Below are 23,805 nucleotides of genomic sequence, written 5' to 3'. Positions count from 1 at the left end.
GGGACACGATTATATTTTCTTCTTTATTTTCCACGGAAACCTATGGGGTTGTACCGAATGGTTGGCGTATACATTAACAATTAGCTGAATGGTATTTCGCATATAGATTAGACTAACTCTAATAGCTTTGTAATCTAAATCAAACTATAAAACGATCCACCTTATATACGAACTCCATTTGACGTGATTACAATATGTTGTCATGCGTAAACATCCCCACGTCTCAAAGTTAGAAAATACTAACACCTTATCTCTCCAGTAACATCAGTGTCTAACTAGATTAGAGCAAACAGCCAAGCTAGTTATAGATTAGAAAGCGTGAGGAAAAATGAGTATTGGAATACCGGAATAATTACTGTTTTCACAGATACACATTTTGCAGGTAAACCCGCCAGAAGGAACGATCATCAAGTCTTAGGACTCCATAAGGAGCTCCTTGGTTATAGATGTGATCCGTTAGCTCCCCGCCGGTAAACACCGGATATAGCCAAGACGCGTTATGTAACAAATCATAAGCTTTGTTCCCTGTTGCTAAACATTTTTTGAATGACTTCAATGCTTAACCTCCCCACAAATGTTTAACTGGAGCTATATCTTTGAGAATAATGTCACTTACTGTAGAAGATGGTGATATCTCCCCGCTGGTGTCCATAACCATATGGCTTATTGCATTTCACTACTTTCTGCAAAAAATATCATTTGAAATTTGCAACCAATCATAACTTCTTAACAGAAAAAACAAAAATCATGAACCATGCTTTGATCAACTCGTCAATTGAAACAAGGAACAATGAGCAAATCATTTATTGATCAATTAGTAGAACTCCCATTGGAGATTATTCATTCGATATTCTCAAACATTCCCGATCGGTATCTTCATACATACATCGATAATCCATTGATTGGAACTTATGCACTTGATACGCTATTTTCAAAAGTTACAATCGAGTCTAACGATACTGACCATTACTGGGGTCCCCCAGATATTCATATTCCAATAGGAGATGAATTGGATATACTGAATGCTTATTTTGCACCTGGTTTGCCAGAGGTCCACGAAATTAGATTTGAACACGTCTACCATTTTCTCGATTTTCTTGACAAGTATCCGAATTCAAATCCAAAGATTATAAGCTTCAACGATCTAAACGAGGTCTTAGCTGCTCACAAAGCACATCCAAACAAATTAAAAGTTGCCGATATACAAGTTCGGAATTTGTATAGTGATCGATCGGAAGAAGGAATATTAAATTTACCCTATAAGTTTCTTAAGTTGGGATACACAGAACATCGTGATTACGGATTTCCAACCACTGTCAGGGATGTAGAATTACTGCATACAACACTTCTTATATTTCCTGGTTACTATGATGATCTTCAAATGTTACGCATACCACACTATGGATTGAAAGCAGAGGAGTTGCGCTACATCCCTCCAAAGTTACAATCTTTAAGCATGACGTTAATTTTGGAAGATAGTCCCCGAGAAGTTAAATTACCCATCTCGTTAAGATCATTAGAACTAGAGTTTATTATTGATGTCCGATTCTTTCCGTTTGATTTGTCCTATTTGGTGAATCTTAAATCATTCACTTCTTTACAAAACTCAATCTCTTTAAGTTCGGTTTCATTACCAAAACTGATTACCAGCTTGAGTATTTATACTGATGATATACAACCTGATACGTTCACTCAGTTTTCTAATCTCAGGAGATTAAAAATTCATACTGTTTATGGTGAGATGGTTTATGGGATACCATTTCCCGAAGGTTTGTTATTGTTATTTATCGAGGGGGCGTATTTGGAATATCGACTCCCACAAGACGTGGAAGTTGGAAAAGACTTCCTTCCTCCACCCAATCTCAAATTCCTAAAGGTTGATGGCGATCAGTTTGTGTTCGCACCCGAAGATATGGAACTCCCTCCTTCCCTAGAGTATTTGAAACTTCGAGGATATGGGGAGCAACTTGATTGGCCGTTCTTAAAGCTACCTAGTCATATTCTGAAAGTCAGTATCTCACAGCAAGATATAGAGTCGTTAAATCTTCCTCGAACGGTGACCACGTTGAAATTAACTGCATGCACCTTGTACTCCTTAGACTATTTTAATTTTGAAAAATTGATTAGCTTAGTCAAGGTGAGCATAAGAGATACTCGTATTGGATATATTGATTGTCGTTTTGGTCCCAGTCTAAATTATTTGAGCTTTGCTGGTTCTTACATTCTGAGAATTCTGATCGTGGCTCCAAATTTGAAAATACTCGATTTGTCTTGTCATAACATAGACAGTGCTTATCCCTTCAAGATGCCCGATTCTGTCATCTACTTTAGAATGAATGGCTATATGAAAGGCGGTTCACCGTTTGACCCAAGGCAAACTGTGGAGGGAAGTAATATGGTTCTTAGCAAGTCCCTTAGGAATTTAACTGCAGAAGCTGCCAATCTTACGTCAGAAACGTTAAAAAAGTGGAATTTACGAAGCCGTTGCAAGCACTTGGAGATTGTGAATTTAGGTCGGAATCTCATAACGAAAATAGATTCTCATTTCCCTCCCAGTCTTAGGATCCTTGATTTAAGTTCTAATAAGATAATTATTCCTAATCTGAGATTCTTTAAAGGCTTCAAACAATTAGAAGTACTTCGAATTGGGGATGTCGCTCTCGACAATTACCTTACTGGACGATATTGCTTAGAATTTCCCGATTCATTGGTTGAGTTGGACCTTCGTGGAAATGGTCTAGATAATAAGTCATTTAAGCACATGAAGTTGTCGAACTGCAAAGGATTAAGGTTTATTAATTTAACCCGGAATCCAAACTGTGACATTGTTACAATTATTACTGGCTTACAAGAAACTTGTCCTTTGCTCTCCCGCTTAAGCTACAGAGAATAGAATGCGAAATAGACGGACATATCGATGCATTGATTCAAGTTTTGTTGTTGGAGACAAGTGGTTGTATTAGAGATCTATCAGCATCAGGCACATCCCACTAACGTTGGTTTCCAAACGCCGGAAGAATGAGGAAGACATTCGTAGTGTAGATTTAAACCCTGAATAGTGTGCGTAATTTGATATATAGTTGACAATGGAATCCGAGCGACATTCTCTCCTAATCCCACCCGGGTCAATCCCTCTAAAAAATATTTTCTCGCTTATGCACGATCAGAAAAATAATCACTAAAAAATAATCCATTACTTGCCACAAAAAAGAGGCTTATTTTGCCAGTTTTTTTTTACATAATTAAATGATGGTACAGCGAACATGCTTTCTTTTCATTGGACTTTACATTTGCTTGGACATTAAGAAAACCATTCTCATTGTTAGATGTTCTAGAAAAAATTGTTGAATAGCTCTCGTCACTTTATAAAGGGGGAACCTGTTCTATTTTTTAAATTAAACAGCAGCGCCTTGCGATCAATTGAATCTTGAAACACATAGTAGTTCAGACAAAGTCTCTTACTCACAACTACAGATTCTACTGAAGTAGTTGAATCGAACTGGGGACTGGGACTTTAGAATAACTTCCATACAGTTCAATCGTACGGTGAAGTCAATTTCCAAAGTTATATTCTAATACGCGGACGTTGTCATGTATAGGTGAATGGTAAAGATAGACTCTGAAGAAAAACCCTTCGACTCATTCCTGCCAGATTCAGTCCAAAATTAAGGATCTGTAATTTTATGCGAGGCTCCAGAATTCCTCTTTTCTCCAACTAGTTTAGAGATTAACAGAAGAACGGGTTGGGCCAGAAGCACCAAGACTCCAGCTCTTTGTACCAATATAATAAACTTGTATCTCAGTAGAGTAACTCACAATCTGAGTTAGTTTGGAGTTTTTTGTTTCAGTCGCAGAGAGTAGCAAGAATGTAAATTCTATTAATTAATTACTATTTAATTTGCGACTGCAAGAGAAAAAATTTCAGCTTAAACTGCTCCTCCCCCACCCCCTTTTTTGAAACTTTTACTCCTTAAACTTTCTGAAACGATAAACGTCAAGAATCGATTCCATCGCATCCCTTATAGAATTTAAATTCCCAAATTATTCTGTGACTTCCCTCTTGCTGTATGAATCCAACAAATGATCCCAGACATCATGCAGAAACCATTCGTTGATCATCTAGTCGATCTACATCCGTCGATCATCAAATTGATATTCGGAAACATTCCTGATGTATTCTTGCACACATACATTGATAATCCATTGATTGGAAGTTATGCCATTGACATGCTATTTAACAAGGTCACAATTGGTACTAGTGATTCTTTGGATATTAACGACCTAGCTATGCATTTCCCAGTTGGTAACGAATCACTTTTGATGACTGAATTTTCGGAAGCTGTTTTCATCGCCCCCCACGAGATTAAGTTTCAAAACGTCTACCAGTTTCTAAGTTTTATTGATAACCATCCGAATCTGAAACCAAAGATTATAGACTTTCACAATTTAAACGACGTTCTAGCTGTTCATGTGGCATATCCAGAAATATTGAAATCTGCAGAGATACATGTTGATGATGTGAAGGGTAGTCATGCAGAGAAAGCGATCTTGAACCTACCTTACAAGTTCACCAAATTGGGATACGTGGGAAAAATTGATTATACACTTCCGAGCACTCTTAGAGATATAGAGATACTTCGCACGGAGCTACTTGAACATCCTGGTTATTATGAAGACCTTCAAACTTTGACGATTCGCAAGCCCTTGAAATTAGAAGAGTTGCTTTACATCCCACCCAAGTTGCAATCTTTGAGTATGGATTTGGTGTGGACTGGTGGGCCATGCAAGAATAAGTTTCCTACATCCTTGCAATCTTTGGAGTTAGAGTTAGAATTTCTGGGCCGTTTCACTGAATGGGACTTGTCGTACTTAACAAACCTTAAGTCTTTCACGTCTTTGAGAAAGACAATACCTTTATCAAAACTCCATTTGCCTAAGCTGATTATAAACTTGTGTATTAGCACAGATGATTCACGGAATGACACTTTCAGTCAATTTTTCAACCTCAAATCGTTATATGTTTGTACATTTTATGAAGATATTCTTAAAGGAATTCCATTTCCTAATAGCCTAAGATTATTACATATTGATATAATGACATCTGCACTACGAATGTTCCCAGAAGAAGTTAGCCTTGGAAAGAACTTTAAAGTTCCCCCACGTCTCATTTACCTTAAGATCGATGGCCAATATGTGAGATTTGAGCATGACGAGATTAGATTTCCCCCTTCATTATATTTTGTGGACCTTGTGGGATCTAGTAATTCTTGGGGTATCTGGTCAAGATCGAATTTGCCTACTAATGTTTTGAAATTTACTATCTCGCAGAGCCTCATACATGGAGCTGTCCTTCCAGAGTCTTTGACCACTTTAACATTGAAAGGAGGTCATTTGAATTATTTAGAAAAGTTTGATTTCAAAAATTTGAGTAATTTAGTGAGTTTTAGCATATATCATGCAATTTTTGGAGATCTTGACCATCTGTTTGGTGACCATTTGAGACATATAAGCTTGGAAGGTTCTTATTTTCTGAAAATCAGGATTGTTGCTCCGAGATTAAAAATACTCGTTCTATCTAGGTGTACGATAGATAACTATGGCTCAAGCTTCATAGTACCTAATTCCATCACACAATTGGAGATGCGCGGTAACAGTTTTACGCTGTTGCTTGGAGAGGATGATTCAATGTTTTGCTCTGATCGAGACTTTCCATGTATGAATGCAAAGAATATGACTCTACCAAAATCTGTGAAGAGTTTCAATGGAGACTATGGCTTTGTTACATCCGAAATTCTTCGAACTTGGAATCTTCAAAGTGGCTACACAGCTTTAACAAATATGACATTGAGCAGGAATAAGTTAACTAAAATAGAATCGCATTTGCCTTATACATTGAAGACTCTTGATTTAAGTGGTAATCCCATAATTATTTCTAACCTGGCATTTTTTAAGTGCTTTTCAAATTTAGAGAAACTAGGTCTTGCTTGTGTTGGTCTCGATAAATACCTTTCTCAAAGAAAGAAACTCGAGTTCCCTGATTCCATGGTTGAGTTGGATCTACGCGGAAATAATCTTGACAATGAATCGTTTAAATATGTAAAGTTATCCAACTGTAGACGCTTAAGGTTTATCGCCTTGTTTCAGAATCCACGTTGCAACACTGCAATGATCATTCGTGAGTTGCAAGAAAATTGTCCCTTGCTTTCACGTCTAAATAGCACCACATAGAACACAATGACATTCGCTGTATGCCTGGTTCCGGTCTTTAGATTTGGTAGCACGGTGAGTCCGTGACTTCATTTGTATGTTCGCTTTAGTCTATACACCATGTGTATAGTATATGGCCAGACCAGACTTTGTCTACATAGTGAGACAAATAAGTCGAGTTATTCTGGCACATAGACGAGGATGTACTTCTCTTATTGTAAGTACAGGAGTTAACATCATCAAGGTTCTATCAAAAAAAAAAGAACTCTTACATAAATGATTACTAAATAAATAATGCTAAAAAATATCAACTAGAGCCAGCTCTTTACTAATGAAAAACTGGCAAAGTTTGATGTGGACTAACTTAGAGCCGAGATTCACTTTAATCTTAGTTTTAAGTGGTGTAATGGTATTATAAATCTAGTATGTCATTTTCTAGCCCTGGAACTAGCCAAATCCACCGGGATTACATGGTCCTCAGAGATAACTCTGAGAACTCTTTCAGATCTAGCATTACATTTTTTAAGATGATTTTTAATAGTAATAATGGAAGACTAATGTAGGTTTGTGTAATTATGATTTTTTGCAATTTACAGTACAAAAAATATTTCCAATCTCCTATTAATTACAGAAAATAAACAAATAAAATATCTTATCTATTTTATCAATCCCATCAATTGAAACAAAGAAGCAATGAAGAAACCATTCATTGACAACCTCTTAGATCTCCCTGAAGATATAATCGAATTGATATTCGCCAAAATCCCCGATGAATATCTTCATACATACATTGATAATCCACTAATTGGTACTTATGCACTTGATACACTATTTGCCAAGGTTACAATTGATTCTCCAGAAAGCGGCACAACAAATGTTTGCAGATCAACAATGCATATCCCAGTTAGAAATGATTCAGTCATACTGAAGGAACGGCTTGAATTAAATGAATCAGTTTACCCGAAGAGACATTTTGTACCAGTTCTCTACGTGTCACATGAGTTTCAATTTGCATCAATCTACCAATTCCTCCATTTCATTGAGATGTATCCTAGTGCAAACCCAAAGATTATAAGTTTTTACAATCTAAATGATGTGTACGCTACTTTCAAAACATATCCATACATATTAAAAGGAGCAGATATTCAGGTTTTAAATTTGACGAGCTCCATGTTAGAAGAAGAGATCTTATGTTTACCTTTCAAGTTTCAAAAGTTACGGTACGCAGGAGATTGTGGTTATGAAGTTCCGTACAACGTTACCGAGGTAGAAGTAATGGATCTAATCCTGGTTGTACCACCTGAGCATTATTCAAATCTTCGTAGTTTGACAATACATGAGTACGTGCAAGTATCAGAATTAGCTTACATCCCATCGAATTTACAAAAATTGCACATAGTTATGGTCTTGGAAACCGAGGGTTGTGAAATCCTTAATTTGCCTATATCTTTGCAATTTTTGGAGCTAGGATTGATTTTTCAACTGCCATTGGGAAGATGTGACTTATCCCATTTAACGAATCTACAATCTTTACGGTGCATGAACGAAGTCCCTGTAGGAATAATCAATATACCTAAACTGATTGCCGATTTGAGTATATATACTCAACTTCCAGCGTTGGATACTTTCAGCAAATATCGTAATCTCAAATCATTATTTATTAAAAATAGGGATGGGACTATATTCAATGGGATCCCGTTTCCTCAGAGTCTACAAGTTTTATCTATTGATATGATTGTTATGAAATTTTTTGAGTTTATAAATCCAATTAAAGTTGGAAGAGAATTTCTTATTCCACCCAATCTTACGTATCTAGTGATTGATGGGAACGTGGATTTCAAACTTGCAGAATTCGAATTCCCCCCTTCATTACATACTTTGAACTTAAAGGGATCTCCATATTCATTGTCTCATCGGTCACGGTTAGAAATGCCTGCTCATACCACGGAATTAACTATTGCGCGACAGAATCTAATAGGATTAGAATTTCCTCAGTCTTTGACTTCGTTAAATTTGGAAGCATGTGAGTTGGATTCTGTGACATTGCTGAAATTTACAAGCATGACTAATTTGGTCAGTCTAAGTATAACCGGCTCAGATATTGGAGAGTTTCATTCGAGATTCACTGCGCTGTTAAAGCTGTTAAACTTGAAAGATTCAGGGCTCTTGAAGTTCCGCATTGTTGCTCCAAATTTGAAAATGCTTGACTTGACAGGATGCAAAATAGAAAGTCTTGATCACACAAGCTTCGAAATACCCGATTCGGTCATCTGCTTAGAAATCGGTGGTGAGATTCTCCGCCAGTTTTATCCGGAGCCCGACCCAAAGCCCCGTGATTTCCCCTTCCTTGTGAACAATAACCGTCTTAATTTGAGACTTCCCAGGTCCATCAAGAGATTAGCTGGAAGATTTGGTTATCTTACATCGAAAGAAGTTCTTAGCTGGAATTTACAAAGGTCCAAATACTTGACAAGTGTGCTTTTATCTGACCAGAAGCTCACGAGATTAGAATCCCTTTTTCCAACCACGTTAAGGATTCTTGATTTAAGTAATAATGAGATAACTATTCCCAATCTGATATTCTTTAAGAGCTTCAAGAAGTTAGAGAAACTAGGCATTGCTTATGTGGGACTCGATAAATACCTTTCGAAATTGGCCAATATCCAATTTCCAGATTCTTTGGTAGAAATGGATCTTCGAGGAAATAATCTTACCAATGGCTCATTTAGATATTTAAAGTTGTCCAACTGCAAAAGGTTAAGGTTTATAGCTTTGGATAAGAATCCAAGATGTGACCCTGAAACAATTCTAACCGAGTTGCAAGAAGATTGTCCTTTGCTTATTCGCTTAAATAATACTGCATTGTGGGAGATGGAAACTGACTCTGAGTACGAGTTTCTGGATTGATACTTTCGCTTTCTTGCAGTTTATGTTTCGTTCATGGTTTTGGGTTGGAGAGGTTGGAGTTCGGTAGTGTGCTGTATATTTACGGGGAGTCTTTTGGTGGTAATGCTTCAAAGGCAATGTAGAACGAGGTTCGTTTCCTTAGAATTAAATAGAATTTACAAAAATAATATATTGTATGTGATTAGAATTCGTGTGACTCTGTAACTTGCATTCTGAATAGATGTCTTGTAGCACCGATATATCAGTTCAAAGAATTGAATTCTTGTACGTTTGGTAGCACCATCTAAATGATGACTATTATTATAAAATTTCTTGGAACCTACACACTACCATTTTGACTTTTGACAGTCGTCAACTTTCATTATATTGATCAATATTGTCAGCTGTATATAGAAACAGATGTCAGAGAAGAAAGCTTCCTTGCTACTTGCATGGCAAGTCAAAAACAAGCATTGTTTGGTTATCGGAGGAGGAGATGTTGCCTTATCGAGAATCCATCATTTACTTAATGCTGAGGCTAAGATCACCGTTGTTAGTGGAGATTCCAAGATCCATCCTGATATTATTGAATTAAATGAACAAGGCAAAATATTTAAATTGATTAAAAGAGATTATGAATCGAATGACTTGACAACTTATGAAAATATTCATTCTAATATTCGAGATCTTGATGAAATTACATTTGAAAAATATGGAATTATTCAAGATCAAGTTATGAATGAAATATTTGCTATTATATGTTGTTGTATTGATGATTATGAATTGAGCACCAAGATCTATTATCAATGTAAGTATCTTAGATTACCGGTTAATATTGCTGATAAGCCACATCTATGTGATTTTTATTTTGGATCAATGTTAAATTATGATAATTTACAAATTATGGTTAGTACAAATGGGAAATCTCCTCGATTATCACGATTAGTTAAAGATAATATTAGTAAAGAATTCGAAGATGTGGATATGAATCGAGCAGTTGAGAATTTAGGTATGATTAGAAGTAGATTACGTGAATTGGTTATGGATGGTGAAGATTTAATTAGTATTGAAACTAGAATGACTTGGATCAAGACTTTGACCGATTTCTTCACCCTTAAAGAATGGAGCGAGTTGAATTTGATTCCTCCGCCCTCGCCTCCTCCCCATGATAATCGATTTCAATATGTTGATAACATAATAAGGTACTTTCCTGATTATCCACCTCAAGATTATGAAGAATTCAAGCAAGAGGTTTTGAGATAGAATGACGGCTTATATAGAATTTAACAAACCATTTATGATATAGTATCTAATGAATATCTCCTTATTATTACATTTATGTATATACAAACTAATCGATTTAAAGAATATCTTCATGAACAAACATTTTGTTACCTCCACCACCAACGTATTCTCCAACCACATGTCCGTCCCCTTTCAATTGATATTGATAACTCATCAATCCTTCTAATCCAACAGGACCTCTGGCGTGGATTTTGTTTGTACTGATACCAACTTCGGTTCCAAACCCATATCTGAACCCATCTGCAAATCTTGTACTTGCATTCCAATAAATACCTGAAGAATCAATACTTTGTAAGAATTTTTCAGCTGTTGCTTTATCTTCAGTAATGATACAATCAGTGTGTTTGGATGAATGTTCATTAATATGTTTGATTGCTTCATTGACATCTGAAACTAATTTAACGGAGATATCGAAGGAAAGATATTCTTTATCAAAGGAATCTTCAACGGTGTCCTTTACGAAATCGGTATTGCTTGTAGATAAGATAGCTTTAACTTCTGGAGTGACATGAATCGTGACTTTAGCATCAATCAAACTTTGTAAAAGTTCATTGATTTGTTGATGTGGGATTGATGCATTAAGTAACAATTGTTCAACAGCATTACATCCAGCAGGATAATTTGTTTTTGAATCAATTACAATCTTTTTAGCTTTTTCTAAATCAAATTTGGAATCAACGTAGATTGAACAAATCCCATCAGCATGGCCCAATACTGGAATTTTTGTATTTGATTTAATGGATCTAACTAATTCATTGGATCCTCTTGGAATAACCAAGTCAATATATTTATCTTGATTTAATAAATCTGCTACATCTTCTCTACTTTGAATTAATTGAATTGCATCTTTTGGAACATCTGTTTCTTTTTGTAAAGTATCATTAACAATATCACTCATAATCTTAAAAGTTGAATAAGACTCTTTACCACCTTTCAAAATAGCAGAATTACCCGATTTAATAGCTAAAGCGGTAATATTAGCAATCACTTCTGGACGAGATTCAAAAATAATTAATAAAACACCAATTGGAGCAGTGACTCTATATAAATTTAAACCATCATCTAATTTTCTAGCTAAAGTAATTTTCCCCATTGGATCAGCTAAATTAGCAACATCTAGAATACCTTGTAACATAGCATCAAATTTTCCTGAATTGGAAAGATCAAGACGTTTGATAAGTGAAGAAGACAAATTATGTCTAACTGCATTTTCCATATCTATTTTATTGGCACTAAGGATTTCTGCTTTACGAGCTTGAAGTCCATCATGAATAGCTTGTAATGCTTGTGATCTTTGAGTATTTGAAAGGGTCTTTAATGTTGAGAAGGCACTGTTTGCTGCCTTGGCAATGGATTCAGATGACATAGCTTGATCCTTTGATATTTCTTATACCTAAATGGAATGGGATTTATGGAACTTTGACTCTGATTAGTAAACCAATGATTTCTTTTTTTTTTTTCAGTCGATATTAAAGAGCGCTGGGCAGAGTAAAATGATTAGATTGACTCACTTTTTTTTAGCTATCAAGAAGGAATGCGACAATCATCAATTTATGCGACATATAATTAATATTTGCGACATTCCAATTTCTCGTTCGTTTCGTTATTTTTACCACACAATTTTTTTTTTACAACCAAATTGGAAAGGGCAGTGCTAAATATAACAACACACAAGAAACAATCCACTTAAGTACAGCACACCCATACATTATAACACCCCCCACATACATCCCATTGCTTTAGTCATCCCTTATATACAGTGTCTTAGAGTAGCTGCATAGTACATATTTTATTTCCTGACAAACGGACTCAACCATAGTTGATAAGAACTACTGCCGTCAAATAGCATGACTAAACAATCTTCAAATGAGAATCCATTCTCAGATAATGCTAATAATACCAGCAGTAATGACAATGATTTGATAGACATGGATTTTGATAGAGTCAATCCATACGGACAATTTAATCCTAATCAGGTATATCCACAAGCTCAACCACTGGGTCACTATCAACCACATTCAAACTATTATTCTCGAAATAATGACCCATTCGCGGATCAATTCATTATTTCAGATGATGAAGACAATGATGAACATGACCAATATGATGGCAACCAATATCACCGCAATGATACAACGTACACATCTACTTCTTCTGGTCATAGACAAGTGCCATTACTAAATACGTCCAATACTCCACAACCATCTAAGAATGCTTATTTCAAAAGAAATAGAGATTATATTGATATGAATGAATTGAATGTTGATCGTGAACAACCTAGAGACTTTGATATTAGACATATATATCAGAAAATAAAAGGAAAAATAAGTGGGAAACCAATAAATATTGATTCAAAAACTGCTACCACACCAAGGCAAATATATGTAATGGATCATGTTAATAATTCAGGTAAAGGTTATTATGGAAATCACATTTCAACTACAAAATATAATTTTGCCACTTTTATACCTAAATTCTTATTTGAACAATTTAGTAAATATGCTAACTTGTTCTTTTTATTCACTTCAATTATTCAACAAGTACCGCATGTGTCCCCAACTAATAGATTTACTACGATTGGTACATTAACAATCGTGTTGTTAGTCTCGGCTATCAAAGAAATAACTGAAGATATTAAAAGATCTAATGCAGATAAAGAATTAAATAATACCAAAGTTCTTGTGTTAGACCCAGCGAGTGGAGAGTTTATACTGAAAAGATGGATTAAAGTACAAGTAGGTGATGTTGTGAGAGTCAATAATGAAGAACCATTCCCAGCAGATTTAGTATTGTTAAGTTCTTCTGAACCTGAAGGGTTATGTTATATCGAAACTGCAAACTTGGATGGAGAAACAAATTTAAAAATCAAACAAGCTAAAACAGAAACAGCATATTTAGTCAATCCAAGAGATTTGGTTCATGATTTGGCGCAAACTGAAATTATGTCTGAACAACCGAATTCTTCATTATATACATATGAAGGAAATTTACATAATTTTAGATCAGGTGGTGATATTCCTTTAAACCCGGATCAATTATTGTTAAGAGGAGCCACCTTAAGAAATACTCAATGGATTCATGGGGTTGTTATATTTACTGGTCATGAAACTAAATTAATGCGTAATGCTACAGCAACGCCAATTAAGCGTACTGATGTGGAAAGAATTATTAACTTGCAGATTATCGCCCTTTTCTGTGTCTTAATTACATTAGCATTGATTTCTTCAATTGGAAATGTTATTAAATCTACTGCCGATCGTGATGATTTGAGTTATTTACATTTACAAGGTACTTCAATGGTGAGGTTATTCTTCCAGGATTTATTAACCTTTTGGATCTTGTATTCGAATTTAGTTCCTATCTCCTTGTTCGTTACTGTTGAATTAATTAAATATTATCAAGCATTTATGATTGGTAGTGATTTAGATATGTATTATGAAGAATCGGACACTCCAACGGGGGTTAGAACTTCTTCGCTTGTGGAAGAATTAGGTCAAATTAATTATATTTTCAGTGATAAAACAGGAACCTTAACCAGAAATGTAATGGAATTCAAATCTTGTACAATTGGTGGTAGATGTTATATTGAAGAAATTCCCGAAGATGGTCAAGCACAAATCATCGATGGAATTGAAATCGGGTTCCATACTTTCGAGGAATTAAGAAGTGATTTAGCAAATACCAGCTCTCAGCAATCAGCAATCATAAATGAATTTTTAACTCTTTTGAGTACTTGTCATACGGTTATTCCAGAAGTTAACGAAACAACTGGTGCTATCAAATATCAAGCAGCTTCTCCTGATGAAGGGGCCCTTGTTGACGGTGCAGCTATGTTAGGCTACAAATTTACCATCCGTAGACCTAAAGGGGTTACGATTTCCAATACTTTAACCCAAACTGAATCAGAATATGAATTATTGAATATTTGCGAATTTAATTCTACAAGAAAGAGAATGTCTGCCATTTTTAGATGCCCAGATGGAATTATTCGTTTGTTTTGTAAAGGTGCTGATACTGTGATTTTGGAAAGACTTTCTCAAACTGAAGACCAACCATTTGTAGATGCCACATTGAGACATTTGGAAGATTTTGCTGCTGAAGGGTTGCGTACTTTATGTATTGCCTCACGTATTGTTTCTGAAGAAGAATACAAAGCTTGGTCAGGAACTTACTATGAAGCTTCAACTTCGTTGGATGAACGTACTGAAAAATTAGATGCTGCCGCTGAATTAATTGAAACTGATTTGTTTTTGCTTGGAGCAACTGCTATTGAAGATAAATTACAAGATGGTGTTCCAGAAACTATTCATACTTTACAAAATGCCGGTATAAAAATTTGGGTTTTGACTGGTGATAGACAAGAAACCGCAATTAATATTGGTATGTCCTGTAAATTGTTAAGTGAAGATATGAATTTATTAATCATTAATGAGGAAACTAAACAAAATACCAGATTGAATTTAATGGAAAAATTAACTGCAATTCAAGAACATCAATTCGATATTGAAGACGGATCATTAGAATCATCATTGGCATTGATTATTGATGGACACTCCCTAGCGTATGCATTAGAACCCGACTTAGAAGATTTATTTATCGAGTTAGGGTCTCGATGTAAAGCAGTGATTTGTTGTCGTGTTTCTCCATTACAAAAAGCACTTGTCGTCAAAATGGTCAAGAGAAAGAAGAAGAATTCATTGCTTTTAGCTATTGGTGATGGTGCCAATGACGTTTCGATGATTCAGGCTGCCCATGTTGGAGTCGGTATCAGTGGTATGGAAGGGATGCAAGCAGCACGAAGTGCAGATATATCCATTGGTCAATTTAAGTATTTAAAGAAATTGTTATTGGTTCATGGTTCTTGGTCATATCAACGTATTTCAAATGCTATTCTTTATTCATTTTATAAAAACATGGCATTATACATGACCCAGTTTTGGTTTGTTTTTGCTAATGGATTTTCCGGTCAATCCATTATGGAATCATGGACATTAACTTTCTATAATGTTTTCTTTACCGCTTTGCCTCCATTTGTTTTAGGTGTTTTTGATCAATTTGTCAGTGCGAGATTATTAGATCGTTATCCTCAATTGTATCAATTAGGTCAACAAAGGAAATTTTTCAATGTGCCTGTCTTCTGGGGATGGATTGCTAATGGTTTCTATCATTCAGCTGTGGTTTTCTTGTGCTCGTTTTTCATTTTTAGATACGGAAATACCTTGTCAAGTGGATTATTGACTGATAATTGGTCTTGGGGTACTACGGTGTATACTACCTGTACATTAGTGGCATTGGGTAAAGCTGCCTTGATCGTGACCTTATGGACTAAATTTACTTTAATCGCAATCCCTGGTTCATTCCTTTTCTGGTTAGCTTGGTACCCATTATATGCTTATATCGCTCCTATGACTGGTGTCTCCATGGAATTCCGTGGGGTACTTAGAGCTACATATCCTTCGATTGTATTTTGGGCTATGGTGTTTGGAGTAGCAGTATTATGTTTACTTCGTGATTTTGCATGGAAATTCTTGAAGAGAGCATATAGTCCCGAAAGTTATCATTATGTTCAAGAAATCCAAAAGTATAATATTCAAGATTATAGACCTAGAATGGAAGAGTTTCAGAAGGCAATTAGGAAAGTTAGACAAGTGCAAAGAATTAAGAAACAAAGAGGGTTTGCCTTTTCTCAAGTTGATGGCCAAGACCAAGAAAAGATTGTTAGATTGTATGATACTACTAAGAAGAGAGGTATCTTTGGTGAATTGACGGAAAGTACGTAGTTTCCGAAGCTTTTAATTAAGACATAGACTGTATTCTTGTATAGATAGTAAAGATTAATATTTAATTTATTTGTACATGTAAATAGCTGTGCCTTTTTTGATCTACACACGACTCGTATTTTGATGTTATTAAAAATTTTCTGGGAAAAGTAGTAGAGATGGGAAGGCGTACGTAGATCCCATCGACTAACATCATCGCCGTAATCATGTCAGAACAAGTGAATGATAAAAAGCCCGTGGCTGCAAAAGCTGCAGAGTCAGCTAGTGCTGCTCCAGCTGCTGCTCCAGCTGCTGCTTCTGCGGCTGATGTGGATGAAAAGAAGCTTTCCAATAAAGAATTGAAAGAGTTGAAGAAGAAAGAAAAGGCTGCCAAACGAGCAGCCCAAAAGACGGCAATTGGTATCAGTCCTGAAGACCAAAAGAAGATTGCCGAACAGAAGATTGAAAAGAAGAAACAGCAAACTGCCACTGTTACTAAGTTGAAGAAGCAAATGGATCAGACATTGATCAAGCCTGAAAGAAGAAAGGTTCCACATTTATTTGGACATTTGGAAACTCGTGAACAAAGAAACGCATCATCTCCAACAATTAGTCATATCGTTCATCCAGCCATTCTTTCATTGACTTTAAAATATTCAAATTATAAAATTGTGGGTTCTAATTCAAGATTAAGACATATGTTGTTGGTGTTTAAGAGGATCATTGAAGATTATGTCACTCCAGAAAATACTACTTTAACCAGACACTTAACTGGACACTTATCCCACCAGATTGAGTATTTGAAATCTGGACGTCCATTGTCAGTTTCCATGGGTAATGCCATCAGATGGTTGAAGCAAGAGATTTCCCATATTTCAATTGATACTACCGAAGAACAAGCTAAGGAAATACTATGCGGAAAAATTGATGATTTTATTAAAGAGAAGATTGAATTTTCTGACCGATTGATTGTTGATATCGCCTCGAAGCATATTGCTGATGGATCTACTGTCTTGACTTATGGACATTCACAAGTCTTGGAAGAGTTATTCCAATATTGTGTAACTGAACAAGGTAAAAAATTTAAGTTGATTGTAGTTGATTCAAGACCATTATTTGAAGGTAAGAAATTAGTGAAGAATTTAGCCAATACTTATTTCGACGAAGATGTGGAGATTAATGATTTGGAATCAATGAATAGCAAAAATGTAGCCCCAGTTCGTGTTCCAATAACAAAGACTCATGTAAGCATTCAATATGTTTTATTAAACTCCCTAGCTTCCTCCCTTTTGGATGATGTTGATTATGTCTTTTTAGGAGCACATGCGATGTTATCTAATGGTCGTCTTTATTCTAGAGTTGGTACAGCTTTAATTGCCATGATGGCTCATACTAGAAATATACCTGTCTTGACTTGTTGTGAATCTATTAAGTTCTCGGATAAAGTTCAATTAGATTCAGTAACAACCAATGAGTTGGCCGATTCTGACGATTTGGTTAATGATATAGCTTCTAATAAGCCACCTCAAAAGAAATCATTTGCGTTAGAACAATTTATAAAACAAGCAGAAGCAGAAGCAGATAAGAACAAATCAAAGCAGCAACCAAAAGGAAAAGGTGGTAACCAACCAAATGAAGAGATACAAGAAGATGAAGATTCGGATCCATTAAAGAATTGGAAGGATTTACCAGCATTGAATATATTGAATATTATGTATGATTTGACTCCACCAGAGTATATAGACAAAGTTATAACAGAATTAGGATCATTACCTCCATCTTCCGTTCCAGTTATCTTACGAGAATATAAGAACACATAATATTTGTTTTATATAAATATCTATAAATAGAAAGTTAATTAATACAAACCTTCCGTCTTCCGTTATTACCTTTTTTAAAAAGTCCCTCTTTTTTTTGCCACCAATTTATTCTCTCGCTTTTTTTACAACCAAATTTTCCACTTTCTTCATAGAGACATAGAGACACAGATACTAGACACAAGAATATTACAATGGCAGAGAGTGAATTGTCATTGATCAATAAGGTTGAATTGCGTATAGCATTAGCATCAGATGATACACAGTTTGAACATGCTTTGAGTTTATATCTTGCCCCAGTTTTACTTAAATTGGCAAGTCCACATGCCGAAGTTAGAAAGACAGTACTTAAGATTGTTCAGCATTTGATCCCAAGAATTACGGCATCTAGAAATATCAAACTTCCAGTCAATGCACTCATAAAGCAAGTGAAAGTTCCTAGTGTTAAAGAAGGTGTTGACACATCGTCTGTACGGTTGTATTCAACATTGTTTATTATTCGTGGAATTGATAGGTTAACTGATGAGGAGAAATCGTTATTGGTTCCGGAGGTGGTGCAAGGCATTCACTTGTACCCTAATGGCATTAGAGCAAGAATGTTCAGTATTCTCTGTAAATTATTACAGTCCTGGAAAACTCCATTTAAGGGAACACAAGAGTATGACAATATGAGAAAAGTTCTCCAATTTGATGAAAATCTTGAGGATGAAAGATTCTTGGCTTTTATTATGAGTAAATTTTTGTTACTTTTACCTGATTCTGCATCTAAAGCTACCCCTGGATTGAGTATTGAAGACAATGCATTTTTTACTACTGAGGCTGGTGTAACTTATAAGACGAAAGAAGAAGTTGTTGTGACAAAACGTTCCATACTCGAGTTTTTGAAAGCTGGTTTTTCAAATGAACAATTGGCATTGCCATTGCTTATAGCTTCAGCAGATCCGTTATCGACCATTGGTGAGTCAGCAGAAGTGCTTTTTAAAAAGTTGAATGTTGATTTTGATAGCATTTCGGTATTTGGTGGAATTTCATTTATTGACCACATTGTGGGGTTATATTTGGGTGAAAGTGCACCTCCAGTAGATTCAAGCTTACAATATAGGATTCTTCAAGTGTTGGTCAAGAGTAACCAAGTGCGTTGCCACTCCCAAATATCAAAAATAACCACCTTAGCATTGAATTCGGATAATTCCAGAGTCAGACAATTGGCAATTGAACTTATTCTGTGGCTCGGAAAATCAGAAACTATGATTAGCGGAATCGAAAAGTATAATCAAGAAATTGCAACCAAGTTGAGAGATGGTATATTAGCAGAGGGCTGGCCAAGTATGGAAACTCAAGGACTGGTGAATTATCTGATTAGATTCAAAGATAGACAATCGAAGTATGAGGCATTGGGGAACATATTGAAATCTAGCCCGGATTTATTCTACGAAGATTGGTCATATGTTGAATTTTTATTTGAATCTCTTGAAGGAGATTCTGCAGATTTCAGAATCGCAATCCAAGATGCATTGTCTGGTTTGAGTGTTCATTTGTCTAATTTGTCAGAAAGCCAGAAATCATCTTTAAAGGAATTATCAAGAAGATATTTGGCGTTCTCTAGATCAAGCAGTGTGAATACTAGTGCATGTCGCTATATGGCAATAAAGTACATTAATGCAGCATTCCCGTTCGAAGACCCTCTTGCTAGATTCTTCTGTGTTCTTGGAACTGCAAAAGAGAATTCGCCAGATACAATTGAAGAATCTCAGAATGGTTTGCATCCACATTGGTTTAACCTTCGTCAAGCTAATAACTCCCTTGAATTTAGATCAACATCTTATTTACTAGGTCAAGAAACCACTGTAACTTTCCCATCGTTTGAATCATTTATAAACACCCTTGTGGATGAAATAGAACTGTCTAAACGCACTGGGGAAGGTATCATCTTTCAAGCCCTTCCTAAAGCCATTGAATTTTCAGAACAAATATTGGTTATGGGATCTATTAAGGACAACGATACTGTTGTAATTGCAGATCAGGATTGGGCTATAAGAGTAGAGAAAGCGGTTGAAATGAATGAAAAGGTTAGAAAATTGATAGCGGAAAGAATGAAAGCAGAGGATATTCAAACTCCAGTTTGTAAATTAATGTCGATTTGTATTGATGCCCTCACTGGACAATTTATTAATTCAACTTCAATTGTAAGTCATACATCTTATGGAACTATATTGGCAAGGTTACTTTCGTTTGCATCTTCCCCTGCTATTGCAATGATGATCCCGAGAATTCCTGATCTTTTTGAATTGTTGGATTCCAAAGTTTTCAATGATTTGGCCGTTGAACAAATATGTAAGGCAATTGGTATAATTGCAAGTCATCCTGAAAATGATGATGCAAGTATTGAGAGTATCTTCAAGAGAATTTCATTCGAAGATATGGTTCCTCATAAGATTAAAGGAAGAGTATTGTGTTCATCTTATTTGATTTCCAGATTAATTTTGAGAGATAGAATAGGGGTTGTTTCTAGTTCTATACTTCAATCACTTTTGGAGTGTCTTGAAAAAATGTTAAAGGAATCAGGTCTTTATTATATTGCATTAGATTCTATTTCGCAATTATGTATGTTTGGAACTTTAGGCCCAATTATCAATCAAGATCTAATTAACTACATCGAAAAATTTAGAGAGATAATCCGAGCAAAAGTCAAGAAAATCGACGAAAGGTCTGTCCTAGCACTTGGTTATTTGACATTGACGAGTGAAAGACAAATCACCGAGGAAATGACAGAAGACGAACAAATAATATATGACACACATATTTCCAAACAAATTGAATATATCTTCACCTCTAGTGAAGCTCTCCTATTGGCATCAGCAGGTTGGGATTCAAAACTATTGGACAAGCAATTGGATATTCAAGGCGAATCGGTCAAGTACATTAGTCGTGATACTTCTCGTGTCGAAATCATTTTGAAGACCGTTTTAAAGGCATGTTCAAATACAAAGCCGTCCTTAAGGAAAGCTGGTTGTATTTGGCTATTATCGTTAGTTCAATATTGTGGACACCTTGAGGTAGTCAGATCTAGGGCACCGGAGTTGCATGTTTCATTTATGAGATTTTTGGCTGATAAAGACGAACTTATTCAAGAATCGGCATCAAGAGGGTTAGGTTTAGTCTATGAAATGGGAGATGTAGAATTGAAAGATACTTTGGTTAAATCGTTATTAAAATCATTTACTCAATCTAGCACAACTGCGAAATTCACAGCTGGTACAGTTGAAGAAGACACTGAATTATTTGAACCGGACTTGTTGAGAACTAATGAGGGATCTGTATCGACGTATAAAGATGTTTTAAATTTGGCCCAGGATGTTGGTGATCCAAGTTTGGTATATAAATTTATGTCGCTTGCAAAGTCATCTACTTTGTGGTCATCGAGAAAAGGAATTGCCTTTGGGTTGGAATCAATTTTGTCACAGACTTCTTTGGATAAATTATTAGCGAATAACCAGAATTTAGCAGATAGGTTAATCCCGAAATTGTTTAGATATAGATATGATCCTAATATTGGTGTTTCCAAATCGATGAACGATATTTGGAATGCTCTTGTGAAGGATACTTCCAAAGCAGTGGTCGCCAATTTTAATACAATACTTTCAGAATTATTGAGTAGTATGGGTAAGAAAGAGTGGAGAACTAGACAAGCCAGTACTGCTGCATTGAACGATTTATTACAAATGGTTGAATTAGATCAATATGAATCTAAATTAGACGATATTTGGACTATGAGTTTCAGAGCTATGGATGATATTAAAGAGAGTGTTCGTAAAGAAGGTATTAAGTTAACTAAATCTTTAGCTACTAATTTAACCACCATGTTTGAATCCAATCGTTATTCCAATAAAACAGAAAAGATTTCTTCGATTTTACAATTTTTGATTCCATTTTTCTTGGGTAATAAAGGGTTATTATCAGATTCACAGGAAGTCAGAGACTTTGCATTAGCTACCCTTTTAAAATTGTGTAAATCGGGAAATAAGGCAATTAAAGTATATGTCCCTGAACTTATTGAAAACTTCATTAATCTTTTCTCCAGTTTAGAACCGCAATTTGTCAATTATTTAGTTTTGAATGCATCTAAATACAATATTGAAAGCAATGTTATTGATGCAACCAGATTGAAAAATGTTGGGAATTCACCATTAATGGAAGCAATTGAGAGTTTATTAGGACAATTGGATGAAGAAACATTGCCAGATTTAGTTAGACGTTTGGAAACATGTATAAAGAAAGGTGTTGGATTACCAACTAAAGTCAGTGGGTCAAGAGTGCTTGTTTCATTAATCACAAATCAATATGAGTTAATTAAACCATATGGAGATAAATTACTTCAAGTTTCCCTGTCGCAGATGAAAGATCGTAATGATACTGTTGCACTGAGTTATGCAGCTGCTCTGGGATATTTATGTCGGATTGCTAAAGTTGACACTATTGTTAAATATTCTGAAAAAATCACCAAGATGTACTTTGAATCTGCCGAAGTTGGAGATGATAGACTGAGAATTTTGGCATCAATTGCAAGTGAATCTGTTTCACGATATGCTGGTGATCGGTTTGATATTGTTGCTTCGGCATTTTTACCTTTAGCTTATATTGGGAAATTTGATTCTAATAAACAAGTGGTGAATAATTTCGATAAGGAATGGATCGAACATACAAGTGGTAGTAAATCTACTGTTAAGTTATATCTTATTGAAATTCTTGATTTTATTCAACGATATTTAAAATCGAATGAATTTGCTGTGCGTAAAACATTAGCTAAGGCATTATCTGATTTATGTACCGTGATTGATAATTTGAATCAATTTTCGGATAAAGTAATCAATGAGATCTTAGAACTACTTTTAGAATCAAACAAGGGAAAATCATGGGATGGAAAAGAGTTGGTATTTGAATCATTGGTTTCATTCGCAATTATGTCCAAATCATATATTTCCAAACATGAAGATATCCTCCAAGCGATTAACAAAACAGTCGTGGTTGAAGCAAAAAGAAGAAACAAGGAATATCAAAAACATGCCATTCTTACTTTGGGTAAATATATCCATGAATTCCATGAGAATGAAGAGATTGTGGAAGTCTATATTGAAATCATGACTAAAGTGTTGAGTGATAAGTATTGGCGGTCGGATTATAATGATGATGATGATAGTGATGAGGAAATGGAAGATGGAGACCGAGTCATAAATACAAAGGAAAACATCGAGTTGGAAGAAAAGAGATTAGTTTATATTCAAAACTTTGTTGATGTATTCTATACTGATCCGGAATTTAATCCGGAATTGTTTAATTTCATTTTTGAACAATTGAATGCTGTTTTCAATTCTAGTTTGATTGAGAATACTTGGAGATCAAAATTACAAGCAACGGAAGTATATAAGAAGATCTTAACTGAATTAGAAACGAAGAAAATTTCTTCCGATCAATGTAAAGTTTTATTGAATTCGTGGAAGGTATTACAAGGACAATGTTTGAATATTAGAGATATCGAAAATGTAAAGGTTCAATTCATAAGATTATCCTTCCAATTGAGTAAATATTTTGAGAGTTTGAATATGGGTGACAAAGCACAGCATATTAAGCTGGAGCTTGAACATTTTCAAAAGATTGAATTGTCGAGTGTTGTGTTAACAGAACTTCAAAAGGGTGAGATTTAGGTGTTTATTTTGTAGATTAATTTAGATATTTTCCAATAGATACAAGATTGTACATTTCACTCCGAAATCGCATAATACAGAGATCTGGTTGGAGCAAGCACTCTCTAAGCCCAATCAATGTCTACAAAA

General features: G+C 35.2%; 8 protein-coding genes across 8 annotated transcripts; 7 read left to right on the top strand and 1 right to left on the bottom strand. All coding sequences in view use genetic code 12, as the record gives it.

Moving 5' to 3' along the window:
• Positions 1 to 790: 790 nt before the first annotated feature.
• Positions 791 to 2,893, top strand: J8A68_000706 (uncharacterized protein; the record flags this gene model as incomplete). The annotated part of the gene is made up of 1 exon (XM_049410409.1): positions 791 to 2,893. One exon carries the CDS (start codon positions 791 to 793, stop codon positions 2,891 to 2,893), a length of 2,103 nt encoding a protein of 700 aa, XP_049265918.1.
• Positions 2,894 to 4,095: 1,202 nt separating this feature from the next.
• J8A68_000705 (uncharacterized protein) lies at positions 4,096 to 6,228 on the top strand (the record flags this gene model as incomplete). The annotated part of the gene is made up of 1 exon (XM_049410408.1): positions 4,096 to 6,228. The coding sequence occupies one exon, from the start codon at positions 4,096 to 4,098 to the stop codon at positions 6,226 to 6,228; it is 2,133 nt and encodes a 710-aa protein (XP_049265917.1).
• Positions 6,229 to 6,900: 672 nt separating this feature from the next.
• J8A68_000704 (uncharacterized protein) lies at positions 6,901 to 9,114 on the top strand (the record flags this gene model as incomplete). The annotated part of the gene is made up of 1 exon (XM_049410407.1): positions 6,901 to 9,114. The coding sequence occupies one exon, from the start codon at positions 6,901 to 6,903 to the stop codon at positions 9,112 to 9,114; it is 2,214 nt and encodes a 737-aa protein (XP_049265916.1).
• Positions 9,115 to 9,513: 399 nt separating this feature from the next.
• Positions 9,514 to 10,356, top strand: MET8 (bifunctional precorrin-2 dehydrogenase/sirohydrochlorin ferrochelatase; the record flags this gene model as incomplete). The annotated part of the gene is made up of 1 exon (XM_049410406.1): positions 9,514 to 10,356. The coding sequence occupies one exon, from the start codon at positions 9,514 to 9,516 to the stop codon at positions 10,354 to 10,356; it is 843 nt and encodes a 280-aa protein (XP_049265915.1).
• Positions 10,357 to 10,453: 97 nt separating this feature from the next.
• On the bottom strand, positions 10,454 to 11,764 carry PRO2 (glutamate-5-semialdehyde dehydrogenase; the record flags this gene model as incomplete). The annotated part of the gene is made up of 1 exon (XM_049410405.1): positions 10,454 to 11,764. The coding sequence occupies one exon, from the start codon at positions 11,762 to 11,764 to the stop codon at positions 10,454 to 10,456; it is 1,311 nt and encodes a 436-aa protein (XP_049265914.1).
• A 481-nt stretch (positions 11,765 to 12,245) lies between these two features.
• Positions 12,246 to 16,178, top strand: J8A68_000701 (aminophospholipid-translocating P4-type ATPase; the record flags this gene model as incomplete). Its single annotated transcript, XM_049410404.1, has 1 exon — positions 12,246 to 16,178. The coding sequence occupies one exon, from the start codon at positions 12,246 to 12,248 to the stop codon at positions 16,176 to 16,178; it is 3,933 nt and encodes a 1,310-aa protein (XP_049265913.1).
• A 206-nt stretch (positions 16,179 to 16,384) lies between these two features.
• GCD2 (translation initiation factor eIF2B subunit delta) lies at positions 16,385 to 17,977 on the top strand (the record flags this gene model as incomplete). Its single annotated transcript, XM_049410403.1, has 1 exon — positions 16,385 to 17,977. One exon carries the CDS (start codon positions 16,385 to 16,387, stop codon positions 17,975 to 17,977), a length of 1,593 nt encoding a protein of 530 aa, XP_049265912.1.
• A 191-nt stretch (positions 17,978 to 18,168) lies between these two features.
• On the top strand, positions 18,169 to 23,676 carry ECM29 (Ecm29p; the record flags this gene model as incomplete). Its single annotated transcript, XM_049410402.1, has 1 exon — positions 18,169 to 23,676. One exon carries the CDS (start codon positions 18,169 to 18,171, stop codon positions 23,674 to 23,676), a length of 5,508 nt encoding a protein of 1,835 aa, XP_049265911.1.
• Positions 23,677 to 23,805: the final 129 nt, after the last annotated feature.

The sequence above is a fragment of the Hemisphaericaspora subhashii genome, assembly GCF_019202705.1.
Source record: "Hemisphaericaspora subhashii strain CBS 10753 chromosome Unknown scaffold5, whole genome shotgun sequence".
Lineage (NCBI taxonomy): Eukaryota > Fungi > Ascomycota > Pichiomycetes > Serinales > Debaryomycetaceae > Hemisphaericaspora > Hemisphaericaspora subhashii.
This window is presented reverse-complemented; position numbering and strand designations above follow the sequence as displayed.